General features: G+C 38.4%; 1 protein-coding gene across 1 annotated transcript in view; it reads left to right on the top strand.

The window, feature by feature from the left end:
- The window catches only part of fam163ba (family with sequence similarity 163 member B, genome duplicate a), a 29,265-nt gene extending 15,393 nt beyond the window's left edge, over positions 1–13,872 (top strand). Inside the window, exons 2-3 of the mRNA XM_012871105.3 lie at positions 7,690–7,805; positions 10,077–13,872. Of these exons, the coding sequence (XP_012726559.1) occupies positions 7,713–7,805; positions 10,077–10,517 (534 nt within the window). The 5' untranslated portion in view covers positions 7,690–7,712 and the 3' untranslated portion in view covers positions 10,518–13,872. The remainder of the gene's footprint in view (positions 1–7,689; positions 7,806–10,076) is intronic.
- The last annotated feature ends 4,945 nt before the right edge of the window (positions 13,873–18,817 follow it).

Raw genomic sequence — 18,817 nt, 5'->3', positions numbered from 1 at the left:
GGCTCAATTAAAATATTTTGACCACTTTTTGTTTGAGGAAACTTAAAAGTAAAACTGGAAGTGCACTGGATGTTTTCTTCAGTATGGCTAATCGGACTTATATGCAGGATCAACCCCTGAAGGCTTTTGAATCAATTTCTCAACCAATTTCATGAGCTATACTGAGAAAAAAAGAAAAGTCTCAAGCAGAGGTAATAATCTCCTGATTTCCTGGGTTTAAAAATACCACCATTCAGTATTTTCAGTGAATGGTTTGCAAAAAGAAGCTGTGAAAATAGTTAGAATTTTCCACTGTTGATGTGAAAACGACCAGAGTAAACCTGCCGCTGGTGTTTGGAAATAAATCAGAGCTTACAGTCAGGCTTCACTCTTTTAGCTTTGTGTAGGTATGATATGCCTCCTTTAAAGGGAAATAAACAGACTTACCAGTTGTTGTCAAGAAGCGTTGTTACAACAAACAAAGACTGTATTTTTTTTTTTTTTTTTTACTTTTGGGTGCCAGGCATACTTTTAAATAAGTACTAATCTATGCATCCTTGCTGACAGGATATTAAACTATTGGAATATATATTTTTAAATGTTGGTACTTCCTGCCGGAAAAGGTATTGACTACACCTTTTAAACCATCATTGCATCGATTCTCATATTTGCAGGCAAGCTGACCTTGCCTGACCTCATTAAAGTTGCTGAAAGGAAACTGCCTCTAAAAAGTTGTTGCATTCCTGAATTGCATAAAGAGCCCTCTGTATGGCTATGCGCTGCGGCTTTATCTACTGCACTGAGTGCTTCAGCGTTGTTCAAATTCACTCTTTGACATCCACCATTGTCGCCAAGCTCTTGCCATTGTTCTCGGGGCATGTTACTGTCTGTTGTGCGCAACTCAAATCCACCACCTACTGTGTACTTCTCTCTTGCTGAACTGAAAGCCTGTCAACAGCCATTATTCTGAGCAAGACCTCTGCTGTGATCCCTGCCATGTTTCATTGAAGCGTGGAAATTTATTCCAAAGCTCACTGTCTGAGCATGTTAGCTACTACTAAAATTACAGCATGTGGGTGTTTGTGGGTGTTTTGTGTGCGCGCGTGTACCCGCTGCTATCTTTCTTCTGCTCCCAACTCTTGTCATTCCTGTGGACGAATCCCAGCAAAAGCAGCTGAGTGGACAGGTTCGCCTTTCTAAGGTGCTATTTCACAGTGGAGTCTGGGGCGCTTGTGTGTCAGGGTGTGTGTGGTCAAACAATTAGCCCTGTTCGTCACCTTCCCACAACACATCGCTCACACACTGATCTGATTAATGTAGTCCCAGGAGACGTCGATTGTCTGCCTAGCCTGCAGTGACTAAAACTATGTCTGTGTCTCGGTTTGCAAATGGTTCGATTTTTTTTAATAGCATGTGTATATAGTTTGCATGTGAATCAGCATAGTTATTTAGACAAAATAACCATTTTGATGTTTAATCTAAATGTATTATAAGCACATACCATACCAACACTGATTGGCAGAGCCTTGCAAAAGTATTCACACCCCATTATGTAATGGGATGTGAAACATTGAATGAAAGGTTTAATGTATTTTATTGGGATTTTATGAAATAGTCCAACACCAAGTAGCACCTGATTGTGAAGTACTTCATTCAACCCCCTTTTACTCTGATACCTTTGTGTTGTTTTATGGTTGGCTTTATTGTTAAGCACTTTGTGGTTCTTATCCTATGAAAGTTGCTATATAAATAAAATTTACTTACTTATTTGTGGTCAAATTAAACCCCAAATATATCTTTGCCTGCATGCAAAGCCTGTTAAACCTTGCTGGCAGTAGTACCATTCTTTGGAAAGGCTTTTCTTCTGAAGTGATGGGATGACGAGAAGAAGAATAGAGCTAAATACAGGACACTCCTGAACGAGTACCTGTTCAACGTTGCAAAAGACTCATTCAGCCCGAGCTACAATGAAATGGCTTAGATTAAAGTATATTCACATGTAAAATGGTTCAAAGTCCAGACCGTAATCCAATTGAGATTCTGTGGCAAGGATAAAAAAAAATTATATTTAGAGATGCTCTCCTTCGAATCTGGCTGAGCTTGAGCTATTTAGCAGAAAAGAATTGGCCAACATTTCTTTGTCTGGATCAGCAAAGCTGATAGTGACGTTACCCCAGCTGTTTGGAGCTGCAGTTTAATTGAAAGCTGGTTCTAATTATTAACTCATGGGCACAAAATACGAATGCTAGCCACACCTTTTAGATTAGCCTATTAGTGAAAAAAGTTGAAAACTGCATAATTTTTCATCCCCTAAGGATAGTATGTGCTGGTGTAGCACATAAAATCCCTTAAAGTTTGAGGTAACATGACAAAATGCTGAAACCTTCAAGGGATATGAATACTTTGTTAAGGTGCTGAATAGCATCATTCAGAAGGTACTACACTTAGAGAGAACAGAAATTTACTGCTAGCCATTCGTACAGCCACTCATGTAATAAGGAACATCTGTAATGACTGATTTAAAGATTAATACAGAACTAATTTTAGTAAAAACATATTTGCAAAACAACTGGAAGAAAATGTATAGAAGGACTAGTGACAAAAACAATCAGGCAGCTATTATATATGTGTTTTTATTCATTCTGACATGGTCTGAAATCAAGCTTTAGATCATATCAATAGCCTTGCTTAGTCAATTGCAGAAAAATAGGACTAATAAGAAAATGTGGCATGCTTTTTGATGCAAATCTTTGGCATGAACAGCAACTCCACAAAGAACAACAGGAATTGACACACTCAGTATGTCATTTCATCTCTCTCCTATATGTTCCTCTGATTTGCTGTACGACAACTACCTACTAGGGATTTGCTTGATCCTGATAAAATCCTCTAATATTGAGCATAAATACAAACTGAAAATGCACAAATCTTTGTTGCATGTGAATTTCTCCAATGTGAGATCAATAAAGCCTATCTTATCTTATCAATTTCAACTACTGTGAGGGTCCTTTGATTTTGTTTATATTCTAGTTTATGCCAGGGACCTTTCTTAGACCTTTAGGCCACAATTTTTATCCCACTTCTTAAATTGTATGTTCTTCACTTGAGGTCATTTATGTGTGCGCAATATGCTTGATGCCACAAAATGAAGTTCAGAAGAGAAAAAGTCTATATTATTGTAGCTTGGCTTATGAAGATGAATTGTAAGCCAAGCTACAATAATATATTACAGAAAATAATTTACTTTCAAATTTGTCAAACTGAGATATTTTAAAACCTGAATGTGATTATATAGGAATTTTCTGGCTTTTGTTAAGCACTGTGCATTGCCATATTCAATCCAATCATGCATCTTATTTTGTATTTCACTCATTTGGTGTCTTGTATAGCTCACAGCTTTTTCTAATAGCTTAATTAATGTATATATAATTTTAAATAGTTTATCTCTTTTTATTTCTCCTGTTGGAGTTAGATCAGATCATAGTAAACCCAACCAAGTCATATTCAATACAGTTTAATTCGTCTGGTTTTGCTATTCTTTTTAAATCTCTCTTTGCAGGTGTAGAAGCAGACTCAGAGGATGTTATATTTCTCTCTTCCTCTCATCTCTTCTTTTTCTTTCACCTTTTTTTCCCTTTTAGCATTTTGTCTTATCTGTTTCTCTTCTTTTTTTCCGTCTTCTACCTTCCCATTTCTGTGTTCATTGAACATGAAATAGTCCCAGCATAAAATCTAATAAAGCTTCTGTATATATAAATCAAGCGGAGCACTATGGCGAAAACAGTAATGCTCTTGTGAAAGGAAAATCTGTTGGGCTCTCTTTGGCATTAAGACAACAATTCTTATTGCTACATTGCCAGACAGGAAACACACACAAAATAAATAAATTGAAATAAAAAGAAGGAAACTGGAAAGTTGATTGAATTGAGCCCATAATGTTGCAGCAATCCCATATACTGAACATGCATGTAACAGGATTTAACAGGAAGAAACATGCAACAGTATCTGGCTTAGAGTGAGTGGTCATCTGCTCGGGGTTTGAAGAGGCCAAAGGGGGCTTGGAAAGATATAGCAGATTATTAACCAGTCCTGTCTGTGAGAGAGTTAAAAACAGAAAAACAGAGTCAGGTAAATCGTCTATAGAAAGAAATCATGAAGTCATTGTCAGCAGTAGCTCAGCTGCTGTCTCGTTCCAGGAATGTGTCGCAGCTAAACAGAAATTCAGGGTCAGGTGTAACTTCTATGGGGAGATAAAAAAAAAAAACGGGAATGAATATAAAATTAGTGGCAGCAATAAATGGATTTGAAATTTGCTTCTGATAAGAAATAAAATGAGCATTGCTCAAAACATAAACAATGTAAAAGGAGTATGAAAACTGAAAAAAATGTACTTACCCTTCATGTAAAAAATGGCAGTTTGAAAATTACATCTTTGTTAGCATTGCAGCAATTATCCTTCTGATGGAATTGCTGACCAGTATTTTGCAGAAATTAAAACATTCAGCCATCATGTCAGTCTGCTTAAAGTTTATTTCTGTTTGGTATTGAATGTTCATTTTCTTTCACTTTAGCTAATTATTCTTAATAACATGAGAAGAAACATATGGTCCTTCATCAAATTGTCTTAATTTGTTACCAGTTCTTCATAAAGCACGACTACGGCTGTTTGAGTAATGCTTTACTTGCTCCAAAGTTCCACGCGTATTTTAATTGCAGAGATCCGAGGCCATAAACGCTCAGCTCAAGCTGTGCCTTCTTGTTTGTTTGATTGACTGAGTGACCTGCAGACTGGATTAGAGTCCAGCTGCATCGCAGCTTGAGAGAAGGGCAGCAGTGTTTTGTTTGTAGACGAGCAATATGCTTTCTGATCCTCTCAAACTTTACGGGCTGTCTCTGAGGAGACGAGCTGCAGAACGGTTTTAGAATTCAAGCAAGTTACCGGCTGAAGAATCCAATATAGGTTAGAGTTGCTTCAAGGTTGTTGAGTAGTTCTCTGAATAGCAAATGCTTCTCACTTGAAGTCAGCCCAGCAAATTCAAGGTGAGAACAGCTGGAGAAGGCAGAGCAATTTAATCTGGGATGTGTTAGTAGTAGCTGAAGAAAAGTTAGCTTTGCGTGTCACAGAATTTCCCTTTTCTTATTTGTCTTGGTCACACTGAAGTTCCATCTTTCAAATATATGCCCACACCACAGTGTTCCTGCTTGCTTGCTCATAATGACTTTCACTATTGAGTCATAGCTTAGCAACAAGCACTGCTGGCCTATTTTTGGTGTCAGGCAATTATCCAGAATGCAATGTGTTGGTGTGGTCCTGTGACACTTCCAGATCGCCCGATGCAATGAACAGAAAAGGTCTCTGCCCACATCTGTCAAGTTCGAGACAAAATAGCGTATTATTGAACATGTGGAGTGAATGACACGTCTCATTATCTGATGTGTTGTGAAAACAATCCAAAGACACAAACTACAAATATCTCTTTTTACCTGTGCAGGTTTCTAAAATATATCTACAAATTAAATGGTTTGACTGTAATAAAATAATGGAAAATCTGAAATGCATTTACAAATAAATGAGCTTTACCTTTCATAGATAAAAAAAAATCACAAAATATGATGAGATGAGAGAACAAAATGAAATAAAAATAGCAGCACCCTCCACATTTATTGTAACCCCCGGTAAAGACATGTGAAGATCTAAAAATATATAAATAAATAAATTTAAAAAATAATGAACAATTGGGGGAAAAAAATATTTCAGTAAAAGTCTCCAGTAGGGGAGAAAAATCCAAACCTAAGTAATACATTTATGATTTGACCTTGCTGCAAGGTAGCTGCCCATCTAAACTCGCCCATATGTACAGTTAAGGAAATAATAAAAATGTTTAAACAGCTAAGATAAATAACGAAGAGGATCCAAGTTTATCTTGCTATCACACACACTGAGGAGGACGTGACAGAGTTGAAGAAAAAGATCTCTAAAGCTCTGCTTTTTCAGTGTGAAATTATGCTACTGGATAATCTCTAACCTTTTTTTAAACATCCATTCCAGCGGTGAGAATAATTGCTGAGGGCACGGTATATAATGACAGAGAACTAATATTATAATTTGTATTTTTTTTTCCTGTCCGTGCAAAGAGTCTCAGCACTCAACTCCATCAGAAAGTTCAATAAAGATAAAATAGTCCCTTGTGATAAAGTACACAGTTAATTAAAAAGGGAAATTTTAATCTCCAAAGCTATATTTAGTAGGTTCAGCAGCAGCAATCTTTTCATGCAGGACAGCATAGCTCCCAGTTATCTTTAAATGTAATAAAGCAACAGATAATGAAACATTTGCTTAAAAAAGTAAAATATGAAGAAGTACTGTTATCTTGTTCAGGCTAACAATTGCATCCTGTCCAGTCAAAAATATTTGCTGTAGATGGGAACTGCATCTTGGCTGATTCAGTGGATAGCTTGAAGTGGAAATGTCCAATCCCTTTGCCCTGGCAAGGAAGGGCAATTGGTCCTATTTTCAGATTAATTTTGCCAGAAATTATCTGAGCCATTGGTGCTATGCACGTTATTGTTAGGAAACGGGCAGGCAGGAAACCTGAAATCTGAGCCAGGCACTGTGTTGCCTTTAAAAGTGAAGAGAACTGACCTACTCACTGCTGAGGTGACAGGCAGAATATGTCAAAGGCTTGATCAAAGTCCAAGGGACAAGCTTGGGTCTAAAACGTCTGAGCAGAGATGGGCAGACAAATCCACAGTCTAGACAAGGTTTGTCCAGGTCGAGGAGCAGAAAACAGAAGCTCAGTAGCTATCTGATAAGGGCATGGAAAGGCAGGGAAATCCGGGAAATTTAATCATGGTCAAGATAAGGCAATCAGGTATGAGGGATCACTGGACATCTACTTGTAAAAGCTTTAAATAATCTGGCACTGTTCTGTTGTCTTGTGAAGAGTTGGAAACAGGTGTGTGCAATGAACATGATTGGAGTGCAGTGGAGAGATACGCTGTTCATTGTTTGGAGTTAATTACTCTAGGTCGGAGAAACCAACCTAGAATAATTAATTTGCGCCTTGTGATATCAATGCTCCATGCTACATTGATAGCATTTCTAAACGTTAACAGACTTGGTAATTAAACCTTACTAAAATTGAACAGTCATTGCATATCTTCCAGTGACCCATCTACATGAATGCAACATTTTACCGCTATATTCCTAGACTTTTGCATCGCCATTTTTCTCCCTGTCAGCTGTTAACTGCTCCTCTTTGTCGTCATCCCATCTTTTCTCCCGCTCTCTCCCATCCCACCCACTCTGCTTCATTTCCATGCACCGTCTGCTTTTGTTCCATCTTCCCCCATTCATTTCCATTCATCTTCTACACCATTTACCTCTTTGCTCTGCTGTCATGCCTACGTCTCATTTTTTAACGGCTGTCCTCCGGTTGATCGCTGATTTTCCCATCCCTTGCAGACGAAGTTCTGCTCCGAGATGCTGTCTATATTATGAACAGCACTTTCAGGCTGATTGCATTACATGCCTCCTAGCTGCCTGATAATTCAATAAGCACCACTGAGCTGACACACAGTTATAATCTACTTAATGAAGCTACTGTACTGATGAAGTGTTTGCGTTTTCCTCCTCTGTTTCTGCTTTCACTCCCTTCACTACGCTTCCTGTTTGCCTCTTTCCTTCCCTCCTGTTCTTGTTCCTCGCAGGGTGTTGATGGAGAGCCATTCGAATGACAGCCGGGACAGTGGTCATCACTGGTGGAATTCTTGCTACGGTCATATTACTCCTTATCATCGCAGTATTGTGCTACTGTAGGTTACAGGTGAGGCTGCAACCGATCATTTTATTAATAAATGTGGGAAATGATCATGCCTAGCTCCTTGAGTCCATGGAACTGTGCAGAGACAAGATATGTCCTTGATATTGCGTAATACAGCCTGCGCTTTATTAGAACTCAGAGGTTACTTTACAGAATTTATACTTTACTGGGAAATTCCTAGAACTTACAATTATCTTTCCTGGATTTTAGCAACGACTTTAAAAGAACTTACAACTCATAATTAGACGTTGATTTTCAGAATTTGAAAGGTAATTGGCTGGAACTTTCATGGGACTTTCCATTTTTTCTGGTAAGTTATGAAAACTAACTGGATACTATTCTGGAACTTACCAAGAACCTTCCTCAAACTTCTTTGCAAGGCACCTAATACTATGCTGAACTTACCAGGTACTTTCCTGTAATTTCTTTAGTGGACTTCCTAGATACTTTTCCAGAACTTACCATTCCTCCCATAAGCTGTCTTCGTGGAACTTTTCCTGGAACTTTAGGGAAACTTTCTTGGAACTTGTTACGTTTATGAAACTTCCGGGTAAGCTTTCCAGAACTTTTTGACATTTTCCTACAACCATTTGGTTCTTTGCTAAATCTAAATTCAAAGGGTTACCAGGTACATACCTGACCAGGGTTATTTTCCAGAACTGAGATGCAAAGTATCTGGTAAGTTACCAGAAAGATCAAACAAAGTACCTTGTTCCAGAAAATGTATGTTTTATTCTTATAGGTAAATGTCATTGATAAACAGAGAATTTAGTTCTGGGAAGGTATACCCTACGTTCTCAGAATGGTACTTGCTAAATTCCAGAAAAGTGCCTAGCAAGGTCCAGAAAGTAGCCTAAAGGTTTTAGATAAGTGCAGGCTGTGTTACAGTTTTCTGTGAAAGTAAAAAGTTGACCAGGTCCAAAGCCAATTTTGTTGTACAGGGCAGATTTTGGAAGCACAAACATTTATTCTAAAAAAGTGCAAATGAGTCTGTTAACTTTTTATGGATTTTTCAGAAAGAAAGAAAGTAGTGATTATATGTAAAGCTATAGAGCACAAACTGTCGAAAAAATTAACTGTGCTAAGTGTTCAGATCCTTTAAGTTTTTCATATTTTCTCACATTCTAACTACAAATGGCAATTACATTTTTTGGAATTGCATAAACCATGAACCAACGCAGAGGGGTGCATGATCATGAAGTGGATAAAAAGAATGCATGGTTTACAACATCATATCCTTACAATTAAAAGTCTGCAAAGTGTGGTGTGTAATTGCTTTCAGCCCCCTACTCTGGTAGCAGCTGCCTTATAAACTCACCCACTCGGTAAATAAATTAGCAATATATTCAGTCTCAGTATAATAATAGCAGCTCTTTGCTGGAGAATGTTGGTGAGCAAACAGCACCATGAAGACAGTTCAGAAAACATTTTGTAGGGAAGTTTAAATGAGGTCAAAGTTATAAACCAATATTGCAAGCTTTGAACATCTCTTAGGTTATTCTTGAATCAATTCCTCAACAGCGAAAAGAGTACAACTACAACTGCAGACCTACCGAAGTATATCCGTGCCCCGAAACTGACAGGCTGAGGAAACACAAGGAAAATGCTTTGTGTGGCAGAAAACATATCACTGCATGCCACTTTCAGCACACCATCCCCACAATGACTGTTGGTGATTGCAGCTTGATGCTAAGGGGATGCTTCACTTCAGCAGGCAGCTTTAAATTTCCAAAAAAAACTCTGTTAGGAGTATAAAAGACTTGACACTGGTGGAGGTTTGCCTTCCTGGAGAACGATGACCCTAACCATGCAGCCAGACGTGCAATGAAACATTTAATTTCAGTAAATCTTAAGGGCTAAAAATGACCCAGTCAAAGTCCAGACCTACATCGAATTAAGAAGAAACCATTTCGATATATATATAAACTGATGTTCAAAGATGCTCATAGTCCAATCTGACAAGGCTAAAGCTATTTTGAAAGGAATGGACCAAGGTTTCACTCTTTAAATGCTCAATGCTGATAGAGACTTTCCATTTTTGTCAAAACTATGTATCTAAATTTCCCCCAACTCACAATTATTTGCTTTTTTGTTGGTCTATCCCATAAAATGCCTATGAGAATCCCTAAAGTTTTGTGTTGTAAAGTGACAGGTAGTAAAACAAAAAAAAACGTTCAAGGTGTCAGAATACTTTTGCAAAGCGCTGTGTATCTTGTACTTTTTTTCTGCTTCTCCTCCTCTCCTTCTTAACCTTCTTTTCTTTCCCTCCCCCAGTATTATTGCTGTAAGAAGGAGGAGTCAGAGTCGGAGGAGGAGGAGCCGGACTTTGCTGTCACGTCCCGCATCCCGCCGGTTCACTCGAACCACAACATTGTGGCGGCGACGGCTGCCGCCTCCTCCATCCCCAATGGCCCGGCCATTTTCTCCACCCCGCCCCTGGCGAGAAAACTGACCCGCTCGCAGACCTTCTGCCCGTCGTGCACGCACTATGACCTGCCTTTCTACCTTCAGCCTCCTCAGCCGCAGCAGGTCCACCACCAGCCGGAGGGACTGAGGAATGGTGGAGACCGCATCAGCTACCGCAGCGTCCAGCAGCAGGATCTGGACCTGCCGGTGCCTGTTAACATTTCAAACTATCGTAAGCCAAACCTGGCCCGCTCAGTCACCATGAGGGAAATGTTCACACGCAGCTGTAGCATCAGCACTGACGTCTAGCTGAGCGAAGGGGCAAAGGTTTCCGCCTTCTGTGAGTCGGTACGGCCACAGCTGGACAGGACTTGAGTCAGACTCTGGTTGAGTTTCGTGTTACCTGTCTCCGCCTGCAAACTGGACCAATCAGATGGCTCTCAGGACAGTTTTTCTTTCTCAAGCTTACAACGTTCAGGTCCGTGAGCTTGTTCCTGGGCCCGTACTAAGTGTTTAGAAGTTTTTCAAAAATTGTCGACATCAATGAGATAAGCTCTGTTTTATTTTGAGTGGTAAAGTTTGTGTCGTCCTGCTTCCTGATCTGAAACACTGGCAGATTACCGCGACGCCAAAACGACGATGTGATCAGGAGTGGATTTTCTCTTTTACACAGCTGCTACAAAATGAAATATGACAGGGAGAAGTCTGATGTTGTCCTATACTGAGAAGGGATGATCTGTTTGTTCCTGCAGCAACAGATTATAGAGATTATCAAATACTGTCCACGAAGATTGGAGAGGAGGATGAGGGTGTTTTCACGTTTTTTGGCTGCCACCCACAGATGTCTTTTGATAGTTTTAACTTTGGACATCATATTTTAAGATATTAAGGGCTCACGGAAGATTTTAAATCCCTCTCATTTTTTTTTTTTTTTTTTTAAATCCTTTCACGTCTCAAGTTTAATAGTCACTCTGAGAGTCTGCAGACAGCACATGGTGTTTATCCTCTAAGAGGGCACAAGGAAAACCTCCATGTTCTTACAGGCAGAAGTGGGTTTGTGTTCCTGCGTTATGTTTAAGTGTATGTGAGTGCACGGGCATGCATTGTGTGTTTGTGTTCGGTCGTTATGCCAGAGTCTTCAGTTCATTATAATCAAACACAACCCGTCACCCAAATGCTTAATGATCTAGGAGTAGAGGCGTGTTGCAATAATATTTCATTGTGAAAGGGGAAGGGAGCGCCGTGTGCCACAGACAGACGCATCCAAGCAGATTAAATGGCAAACTCTAATAATTTCTTTATTCTAAGACAGACTAAAGTTTTACGAGGGGTTTTTTAAATTTCGGTGTGATCTCTGCTCTTTACTGAAGTTTGGGCTTGTGGACTTTTCAGTGTACATCTAGTGCTTTATGTGACCACTGATATCCAGATGCTTTGGCTAAAGATTCACCCTTAAAGGCACACGTATCAAGATTTAATAGGCCACACTCCAGTCTCTCTCTCTCTCTCTCTCTTTCTCTGCCCCCCCCCCCCCCCCCCCCCCCCCCTTCTGAAGTTGCTGGACTGAAGAAAATGCGCTCTTGCTCTGAGGTACTCTGAAAGTTCCTGCTCTGGATTGTTTTTATTTTCTCCACCAGGCTGACCGGACTGGCTGAAGGGCTGATATTCCAACTGGAAGAGCATTTTTTATGGTCCAAGGACATAAAGCTGAAATTATTTGCTGCTTGATTTCAAAAGAGTCAGCTGAGTGAGGGATTTGAAGCTGATTGGAGTGTGCTCTCTGGATCCCCAACCCTCTTTTTCTCTATGAAATGGATTTTAGATAGATTTGTACCATTCGCTCTCTTTCTTTGTCTCACTCTAGAATTGATCAAAAATCATGGTCATTTATTTACCTGAAAGTGAAACGGTGCATAATTTAGTGTTGTCCTCTTATAAACCCGAGCATACACAGTGCCTTGCAACAGTATGAATACCTCTTTGAGTTTTAACACCGCAACCAAAAAGGTCAGGCTAATTTGATGGGATTTCATGTTATAGACAAATATAAAAGTACTGCATAATTATGGAGTTTACAAAATATTTAAGGTGTTTTACAAATAAAAATCAGAAAACATTTGCAATTAATTTGAGCTCATCCCCCTTTACGTTGATATCCCTGAATAAAATCAAGCGCAATCAAAGGCCTTCAGAAGACCATCTGCAGTCTATTTAATCTCAGTATAAAGGTCAGCTTTTCTTTCAGAGGTTTCTTAGAAAGTATTAGTGTAAAAGTTGCATCATGAAGACCAATGAACACACCAGCCTGGTCAGCGATTAAGTGGGTGGAAGCGTTTAAAACAAAGCGAGGTTATAAAACAATATCCCTAATTTAAAACATCTCAGAAAGCACCGTTTAGCCTGTCATCTGAAAATAGAAAAAGCATGGCACAACTTCCAACTGAATGTCCTCTTAACAGGAGCAATAATAAGAGAAGGAGCCAAGACCGGCCATAGTGGCTCTGGAGGAGTTGCATAGACCCATAAACCCCGGATAGTAAAAGCTGTCTACAGGACAATTAACTAGTCATGCAGTCCAAACATCTGGCTGTTATGGAAGAGTAATGAGAAGAAAATAATGTTTTAAAAGTGAAGTTTGATATGTTTAACTTGAGGTTTTCCACAATCCCCCCCCCCCAAAAAAAAATAGCAAAAGTCTGCCAAAAACCTGAGACCTGGTGCTCACTTCCAATAGGATAATAACCAAAAACATGCAGACAGAGCTACAACAAAATGGTTTAGATCAAAGCAGATTCCTGTTAAAATGGACCAATCAAAGTCCACATCTAATTTCCATCTTTTGATGTGCAAAGCTAGCAGAGACATACCCCCAAAATATTTGCAGCTGTGATTGAAGCAAAGGAAGTTTCCTGAAGAGATGAACACAACTACATGTCACACTCTTCTGATTTTTTTTTATTTATTTATAGGAAATTGTGGAATCTATAGTAATACAAGAAGTTGTGTTGCTTTCTCCTATAAAACAACACAAACTGAAGTTTATGGTCGTAGCATAACAAACCTAATAGAGTTCAAGAGGTATGAATACTTTTGCAAGGCACTTTACACAAACAGACACACACAAATCTAACTTTTCAAGGGCATAATCACAGCCATAACACGCTCCAGTGCTCAATACTCTGATCATATCCGCCACAGCTGACTGCCAAGCCGACACATTTATACTTATCGAAACTTTATTTTAATCTTAAACCCTCTGACGTCCCTTTAAACTTCTGAAACTGAGGGACGGCCAAATGAAACCCGACCCGGTCCGCATCGAGACAGCCATAAGCCAACCTGTGCACACAGAACACACACAGACACACATATATGTGACATATATGTTCATATTTTATGAAGCTGAATTTTTGGCAGTTGCATAGCAAATGTAGTGCCATAAGGAAGTATGAGATAAATATATTATTAAGACGATTATTATTATGATTAGAGGTGTTTATTAAACTGAATTGTTCTTTTATGTTCAGGTATTTTCATTAGCTGCTTTATTTAATGATCCAGCTGTTTTTCAGACTCAGTATAGTACAGCAGACATGTTTCTGTCCCTGTTTTAATATATAAGTAACAGACACATTGTTGCTAATAAAAGTGAGTGAAAATTTTACTGCCTTCTCTTTATTTGTGATTACTGTTGCTGTGTTATTCTTTTTTTTATCAGTTTCAGGTTTGTGCTGAAAATATTATGGCACCTAACATCTACTAATAATGTTCTTCCAGTAACAGATTTTTTCAATTCAGATTACATTGAGTCTAAAATAATGGTTCAGAACTCAGGAGGCAGAAAAAGTATTTTTACCCCTAGTTTAGCAACTATAAAGTCTACATTTTCAACTTTGTGACATGTAGGAGAATGTTTTACACTTTGCTAAAACTGTTCTACCATCAGTACAAGGTTTTAGGGGAAAAATAAGTCAGAATATGAGTATAACCGTCAATGTTGCACAAATAAAATAAAGAAAAATAAGATCAATCTCATCTACACCTAAATTAGTTCTTATAGAAAACAACATATAAAATAACAAGTATTTCATTATTTGGCTTATTTTTGTAGTTCAGAGAGCATGAATTCCAATGTTTGTTCTTAGGCTGACAGATTGCCAACTTCTAAAGATATTAAATTAAAAGTGCATTAAATAAACTGAATAAGAGAAAAGTCAGTCAAGCAATTTTCACGTGAATATAATTTTTTAATACTACCAGATTGACTATATTGGTACATACAGATCAAATTCTTTGATCGGGGTTGTCGATAGAACCATGAATCTCAAACAGAAAGATGTTTGTATAGTTGTCGCCACACGTTTATTTAGTTGATAACCTCACATCTATTCAACACTTATATTACATTTATAAAAAGTCTTTAATTGTGTTACTATTGTATTTAAAGATTTATGTATGTGGAGATCAATTATTTGTGAATTTGTATTCTCAATAATGCTGTAATGCTGCCATATTTCTACATGTTTAGTACAAAAGCAAAATTATGAAATAATGTTTGATCAAAATTGAGTATGAAAAGCAAGTATGGTTGGTTTCTCAAAAACATAAAGAGTGAAAGAGTAAACAATTTCAGAAAGCTGTCCAAGACAATTCATACCATACCAATAAATCCTTAGTGACAGATCACCTTCAGGAGTCCCCAATAATTAAAAAGAGCCTGTCTGTGTAAATAAGTCCAGCTGTTCTGTGCAGACCTTGGAGGTTTGTCAGAGAACATTAGTGAGAACACAGGATCGTGAGGACAAAAGAAAAACAGAAGAAATGGAGTTGCGAAGCATTTTAAACGAGGGTTAGATTTTAAAACAGCAATACAAATCTAAATAAACCTCCTGGACCGCCATTTAATCTTTAATTTGAAAATGACAAGACGCATAACTGAGGAACCCACCAAGACATCAAGCTATGCAAGCAGAGCATTATTCAGAGAAGCAGGAGAGGCTGATGGCAACTCTAGGGGAACTGCAGAAATCTACGACTCATCTGTGTGAATCTGTCAACCAAAACGCCAAAAGGCAGCTAACATTGCACATCTGTCTGAACACTTTGCTTACACTGAAACACGGCGATGTTAAAGGCACAAAGACCAGAGAAGGTTGTTGTTTTGTGAACTAGAAAAAAGAGAACATTTGACTGACTCATTTAGAATACAATGCAGTCAATTTCAGCTGATTATTTTCTGGAAAATGGTAAAACATTTGTCTGTCTTAGGAAACCAGCAGATCGCATTGAATTTTGTAGCAACCCAGCATGCAGAGCAAGCATTTGGTGACGGTGGAGAGAAACCACCTCCTTTAAACAGGAAGAAAATTCCAGAAGAAACCTCAGCATGAGCAGCAACCTGCCACAACAGCTTGGTGGTTGAGAGGAAAGGAAAAAGACAGACAAACACAGAAGCATCGGAGCCAGAGTGAGCAAATTTAACTGGAGTCATGTCTGCAATGGGATATATGGTAAAAGCGAAAAGAAAAACTGTAAAGTCAGGAGAAGTGCTCAGAATGGCTGTTTTTATTGCTCTGTACTGAATTTCTCTACTTGGATTCCTGTACTCACTTACAAAAAAGAGCCTAAAGGAAGCAAGTCTGAAAGAAGAATTTGACCCAAAAAAAAGAGAAAACATATCAATGTCGCTGAGTGCATGTACCATTATCTGTTGGCCTTTCCCAATTCAGCTCCTAACCTGTGCGCTAATTGTGTCCCTGTGCAATAATTTTTTTAAAAAAACCTTCTTAAAATAATCATGAATCTTCTTTCTTGTCACCCGATGTTTATTCAGAATCTCACATTAGGACCATTAAGGTCCTCTGTCTGAACACTTTGCTTACACTGAAACACGGCGATGTTAAAGGCACAAAGACCAGAGAAGGTTGTTGTTTTGTGAACTAGAAAAAAGAGAACATTTGACTGACTCTCATAGCATTGGCTTCGGGTTTGCTTGAAAAAAGATTGAAAAGACAATACCAACTTCTAAAACTGATATGGTACCATCAGGTCACAACAGCAGCTCAGAGCAAGAACATTGAAGCTGTTGTTGTTTCCACAGCATGTCAGACAAAGGTTTATTGGAAAAACACCAATTAAACATATTGGGTTTGTTTTCTTTTTTAACAACTGTACAGGATAAATTAGCATCACGAGAAAACAGTGACACCTGCCAAGTTTTAAACTTTACAACAGCAATGAGATCTGCATGCAGCCAGCCTCGAGGCAACGAGATGACAGCCATGACACTAAACACAACTGAACGACAAGGATAGGAAGCAAGAACTGGGCTGGGAGGGGGGTGATTTGGTGCTTAGAAGTGATGATAAACAAATCTGTCAGAGGTGAGGAGATGATAGTCAGTTGGCACTTAGAGAATGTGGGTGAAAAGATGAAAACAGGAAGCTTCCGCAATAAACCAAATGAGTCAGAGAAGCAGGGAGGGTAATCAAGCAATATAAAGAAAGAAGTGAAAACTATTTTGGAGAGGAAATAGAGGTAATTATTAGACAGATGAGTCAGACCTCATGAATGAGAAATAGAACATAGCACAGAGCGTACAACAGATGGAGGCGGAGAGGAGAGGAAATCCACCCAAGGCCAGCCAGTCTGAGACATGATCTACCATTTTCTGATGGTATTTATATGACAGAGCTGCTGCATCATGTTAAAAAAAAACCTTCTGATTATGATCATTTCCCTTTGATTAACACATCTCTTGATGAAACACGACATCATTTTGAAAATAAATGTTAAATACCGTCTGTATTTATAAACGCTTAAAACAGCCAACAGCTGAAACTAAGTGCTGTGCATCGCTACAAGCTAAAACACATCCATTAAAAAACTAAGATTAAAAGATAATGCATAAAAACACTTAAAAGAAACAATAAAACCAATTTAAATAATAAATCTTGATATTTCCGAGCTGTTATTTAATTTTCCTCAAGACTGTTTTTTCAGGATTTCCATTCATAAATAGATTTTTAACTTCAGTTTACACATGGTTTAAAGTGTGCAGCGTAAATACTTGAATGCGCAACCTGAAAATGTATTGTTTTTGTTTTTTATTGTGTAAAATGTCTCTGATCCAGCTTGCAGTTTAATGAAAGTTTTGGGCTTAGAACAAATTTAGTGGGTCAGAACTTGACAAAGGAAGATCTTGGCCCCTGAGCACAAACCAATTGTGATGCCCTATCCACGCAAATTTCTTTTACGAGTGTAAATTATAATAGATTAATAGACTCAACTTGAAGGTTTTTCAGGGCTGTGAACATACAAAATTGAGGGATTTTAAGGCTATTTTTCTATTTGTCCATTTTAAAAACGTCCTTTCTTGAAATGAATTGATTGATATGAATAAAAAGATCCAAAATGTTGCAGTAACTTTGCCAAGGGCTGTATGAGGTGATAAAAATCAGTCACTGAACTTCACCTAAAACAAAAGAAGAAGCTCTTCTCTTCATCCAAAGCACCTGATAATCGTCTGAATTTCATATCCAAACTCAAACACCCACTTCTTATAAGTGTAATAAAATATCTTTTTTTCTGGTATTGCTACATGTATTGTCTATATAGGCCTGCATGGAACAAAGAAATCCACATCTGCATGACATTTTGGATCAAATGTATGTGTTTTCCCTCTTTTTGCAAAAACATAGTGACTGTGTTGCATTAGGCTCAGAAAGTGAGGCTGTAAGGCACAGGTAAGGTGAAATATTTAGATGCAGCCAGCATGGGCACCCTCACTGCAGATACTTTAAGATGTGAATCAATATGTTACGACGTGTTGGTCATCATCCTCTTCACCTCCGCTTCACTCAGCTAAGCCAACTCTCTCCCCCTCCGTCAGCCTTCTCTGTGTCTTTTGTACTCCTTTGGTCTCCCCAGCTCGAAGTAAATTACCTTATTTGTGCTGTTTTATTATCTCTAAACAGAATTATTCAGCAGAGGTTTAGCTGCTGCACAAAGAAGTAGCTGGGTTTTCATGAATTATACTCATGCAACTCAGTAGGAGGCTGTCCAGCTAGCCCAACAAACAAGTGAAAAGGTTGAAATGATAAGCTGGAATCATGGTCTTTTCTACCGTCTTGTAAAGAGACTTTAAAAGACAATAAAGTCTAATTGATGTAAAATTACTGTAGAATCCAATCCGCTCCAAATTGTGTTCGGATCAACACTGTTCATTCCAAACCAATCCAGTCAATTAGTCTGATTTTTATCAAAGTGCAATTCATTTAGAATACAATGCAATCAATTTCAGCTGATTATTTTCTGGAAAATGGTAAAACATTTGTCTGTCTTTGGAAACCAGCAGATTGCATTGAATGTGGATTTTGTAGCAACCCCGCATGCAGAGCAAGCATGTGGCAACGGTGGAGAGAAACCACCTCCTTTAAACAGGAAGAAACTTCCAGAAGAAAGCTCAGCATGAGCAGCAACCTGCCACAACAGTTTGGTGGTTGGGAGGAAAAGAAAAAGACAGACAAACACAGAAGCACTGGAGCCAGAGTGAGCAAATTTAACTGGAGTCATGTCTGCAATGGGATATATGGTAAAAGCGAAAAGAA

This window comes from Fundulus heteroclitus, chromosome 8 (assembly GCF_011125445.2).
Source record: "Fundulus heteroclitus isolate FHET01 chromosome 8, MU-UCD_Fhet_4.1, whole genome shotgun sequence".
NCBI classification, from domain to species: Eukaryota; Metazoa; Chordata; class Actinopteri; order Cyprinodontiformes; family Fundulidae; genus Fundulus; species Fundulus heteroclitus.
Note: the sequence above shows the minus strand (reverse complement) of the source record. Positions and strands in the feature narration are given on the sequence as shown.